The sequence below is a fragment of the Culex quinquefasciatus genome, chromosome 1 (genome assembly GCF_015732765.1).
Source record: "Culex quinquefasciatus strain JHB chromosome 1, VPISU_Cqui_1.0_pri_paternal, whole genome shotgun sequence".
NCBI classification, from domain to species: domain Eukaryota; kingdom Metazoa; phylum Arthropoda; class Insecta; order Diptera; family Culicidae; genus Culex; species Culex quinquefasciatus.
In genome coordinates this window covers 95,260,499-95,263,928 of record NC_051861.1, presented here as the reverse complement: position 1 = coordinate 95,263,928, position 3,430 = coordinate 95,260,499, and the positions used below count along the sequence as shown (strand labels likewise).

Here is a 3,430-nt window from a genome sequence, read left to right as displayed (position 1 = left end):
GTTCAGTCGGCAGTTTCTGTCGAAGATCCAACCATGAAGAAGTTCGCAGCTGTGCTCGCAATTGCCCTGGCCTCGCTGTCGACCGTGTCGGCCCAGTGCCCACGGATCATCACCCGTGCCGGATGGGGTGCCCGTGCCGCCAACACGGCCGTCCTGCCGACCCGACCTGCCCCGTGGGTCGTGATGCACCACACCGCCGGAGCTCACTGCACTACGGACGCTGCTTGTGCCCAGCAGATGCGTAACATCCAGAACATGCACATGGACACCAACGGATGGGCTGACATCGGGTACAACTGGTGCGTCGGAGAGAACGGAGCCGCGTACGAGGGCCGTGGCTGGGGACGTCAGGGAGCGCATGCCCCGAACCACAACAGCCGGTCGGTCGGAGTGTGCATCTTCGGTAACTTCACCAGCGTGCTCCCGAATCTGGCCGCCCGTAACGCCGCCCAGGCGCTGATCAACTGTGGAGTGTCGTTGGGACACATTGCCAGCAACTACTGGCTCATTGGACACCGTCAGTCGAACGCCACCGCTTGCCCCGGAAATGCGTTCTTCGAGAATCTGCGTACCTGGCCGCGCTTCAACCCGAACCCTTAAGTTGTTGACGGATAGGATGATTGTGTTGTATTAAAGGCTGATTTTTGTTTAGAAAATTGTTTTGTTAATAATTTTTAATGAAAGATGACCAGATTTACTTTAAAAATACAGCAAACTCTGGGCGGTTTGACACTTTTTAGTGTGTAACCCGTGCTTTGACAAAGTCAGACTTAAAAGGGACGAACTGTCATTTTTACATGGGACTCACACTAGCTATCAAGCCAAACGTTTGGTAGTAATTGTGAGCTCTGTGTAAAGAGTGTGTCAAACTAAAAAGTGAGCGCGTTAGTCTGACACCAGTTGATGTCAAACCATCGGGGTGTCAGTGTAAACACCGATTATCCCATACTATCTTATTTATTTGCATTGCACGCACTTATATTCAGCAAAGCCAACCTTGAGTGACAGTTCACGCGGTTGTCATTCAGCTGTCAATCTGAGGTTGACGTTTCAACTTCCGAGCACGTGGCGAAAAACGAAATGTTAAAAAAACAAGGGGGTGGTATCAGAGTAAAGGGATACTCTACTCGTCCATCACCATAATCTTGCATTAGTATTAGTGAGTAGCCCCTGTCTGAAAACTAGCCCACGCATAAGTGTTTGTGAGTAGCCCCTATCTGAAATCGGCTGCTGATGTAGTGGTAGATGGCGTCTACTGTTTACATTCAAAGCGATCGAACCCCACAATTTTTTTTCGCGAAAATGTGGCTTTAAAATATGTTATTTTGATGTTTGCGTTATCAGAGAGTAACTTTCGTAATTAAGTGTTGCGGCTACCACCGAATATCCGTCGTGGTCTAAATCACTGGCCGAAAAATAACGGTGGACCTGTTGAAAAAGGGGTCTCGTGGCGCAGGGGTAGCGGCTTCGGCTGCCGATCCCGATGATGCTATGAGACGCGGGTTCGATTCCCGCCTTATCCACTGAGCTTCTATCGTGAAGCGTGAAGTAAAACGTCGGTCCCGGTTTCTCCTGTCTCGTCAGAGGCGCTGGAGCAGAAATCCCACGTTAGAGGAAGGCCATGCCCCGGGGGGCGTAGTGCCAATAGTTTCGTTTTTCTGTTGAAAAAGGAGCACCCTGGATTTTTTTGAAAGCAAACATAAAACCTCAACCTGCTCAATATGCACCTGCCCGACTGTTTGCACCGGAATGGCCGGGTTTGAGCTAATCAACGTTGCATTCAGTGGAGCTGTTTGGAGCAGTACGGTTCCGCCATCCGCTGCAGTAAGCTTGCTGAAACGAATTCCTCGGTGAGGTGTTGGTAAGCCGTTTTTTTGCGGTGATCCAGATTCGGTGACGGATTGGCTCCGAGGAGACCCCGTTCTTCGAAATTCTCATTTCAATCAAAATTGTCATTTTTCCAAGTGGATCAATGCACGCGGTTAGGTTTGTTGATACAATTTGACAACCTGTTTTTGTTGTTGTTGTCTTCTTTATCTTCTCGTACTCGTCAGAAGCTTTGGTTACAAAAAGATGGCCGCCATTGCAGGGACCTGTAAAAAAACATTGCATCCTTTCCACGTCAGTTGATGATATGCAAGATGCACTGTTTGTTTACATTTCGTCTCTGGGTTGTCTGGTCAATGTGTCTACATTATTTTGCTTACTCATACAAATTATGGTGTTAGTTTGAATTGAGCATTTTGGCCATGAGTTCGAGCCCCGAGCTCGACGAGCGCTGATTGTTTACAAAAAAAAGTCACTTTAATAACAATTCTCAAGTCGTTTGTGTGAGCCCTGTCGAGACATTGGGTTTCTACTGTAGATAAAAATCACCAGCAGATACAGTGGAGCCTCATTTTATGCCCTTGCTTTAACAAAGTTTTCAGAACAAAACATTTTGAGGTTATGTTTGATAAAATTAAATAGATTTGAATTTTGATGTTGATACTTAGATGGGCATGAAAAGAGGTTCCATTGTATCAAAAACAAATATCAGACTTTATTAAACAAACTCGTAAGAACCAACAAGTAAACCACTTAAGGGTTCGGGTTGAAACGCGGCCAGGTACGCAGGTTCTCGAAGAACGCATTTCCGGGGCAAGCGGTGGCGTTCGACTGACGGTGTCCAATGAGCCAGTAGTTGCTGGCAATGTGTCCCAGCGAGACTCCGCAGTTGATCAGCGCCTGGGCGGCGTTACGGGCAGCCAGATTGGGGAGCACGTTGGTAAAGTTACCGAAGATACACATTCCGACTGAGCGGCTGTTGTGGTTCGGGGCATGCGCGCCCTGACGTCCCCAGCCACGGCCCTCGTACGCGGCTCCGTTCTCTCCGACGCACCAGTTGTACCCGATGTCAGCCCATCCGTTGGTGTCCATGTGCATGTTCTGGATGTTCCTCATCTGCTGGGCACAAGCGGCATCCGTAGTGCAGTGAGCTCCGGCGGTGTGGTGCATCACGACCCACGGGGCAGGCTGAGTTGGCAGAATGGCCGTGTTGGCGGCACGGGCACCCCATCCGGCACGGGTAATGATCCGTGGGCACTGGGCCGACACGGTGGACAACGAGGCCAGGGCGATTGCGAGCACGGCTGCGAACTTCTTCATGGTTGGATCTTCGACAGAAACTGCAGTTTGAGGTCTCGTTTGCTGTATTTATACTCTAACTAAAGCTAATCACCTGATCCGTGTCGATTGCGTTGGGTTTTCCTGAGCCTGATATTTATATTTCGATACCCCGTAGGGCAGGGGTGCTCAAAGTTTTTGGATGCCGGGCCAAATTTGAAGCTCAAATGAGCTTGCGGGCCATATGTACAAAATTTGTTTTTTAAATAATGAAAAAAAAAAAGATTTATAAATTTAAAAGACTAATGTTACATTTATTCTTAAA

At 48.6% G+C, this 3,430-nt stretch overlaps 2 protein-coding genes across 2 annotated transcripts; one reads left to right on the top strand and one right to left on the bottom strand.

Annotated features, from left to right (window-relative positions):
• LOC6050381 (peptidoglycan-recognition protein SC2) lies at positions 1 to 656 on the top strand. The gene has a single exon (XM_001866966.2). It carries the CDS (start codon positions 34 to 36, stop codon positions 598 to 600), a length of 567 nt encoding a protein of 188 aa, XP_001867001.1. The 5' UTR covers positions 1 to 33; the 3' UTR covers positions 601 to 656.
• A 1,861-nt stretch (positions 657 to 2,517) lies between these two features.
• Positions 2,518 to 3,188, bottom strand: LOC6050383 (peptidoglycan-recognition protein SC2). Its single transcript, XM_001866967.2, has one exon. The coding sequence runs from the start codon at positions 3,145 to 3,147 to the stop codon at positions 2,581 to 2,583; it is 567 nt and encodes a 188-aa protein (XP_001867002.2). The 5' UTR covers positions 3,148 to 3,188; the 3' UTR covers positions 2,518 to 2,580.
• Between the last annotated feature and the right edge of the window lie 242 nt (positions 3,189 to 3,430).

Bases quoted from the DNA above. Each gene is read 5' to 3' on its own strand.
- LOC6050381 (XM_001866966.2), top strand. From the start codon at position 34: ATGAAGAAGTTCGCAGCTGTGCTCGCAATTGCCCTGGCCTCGCTGTCG.
- LOC6050383 (XM_001866967.2), bottom strand. From the start codon at position 3,147: ATGAAGAAGTTCGCAGCCGTGCTCGCAATCGCCCTGGCCTCGTTGTCC.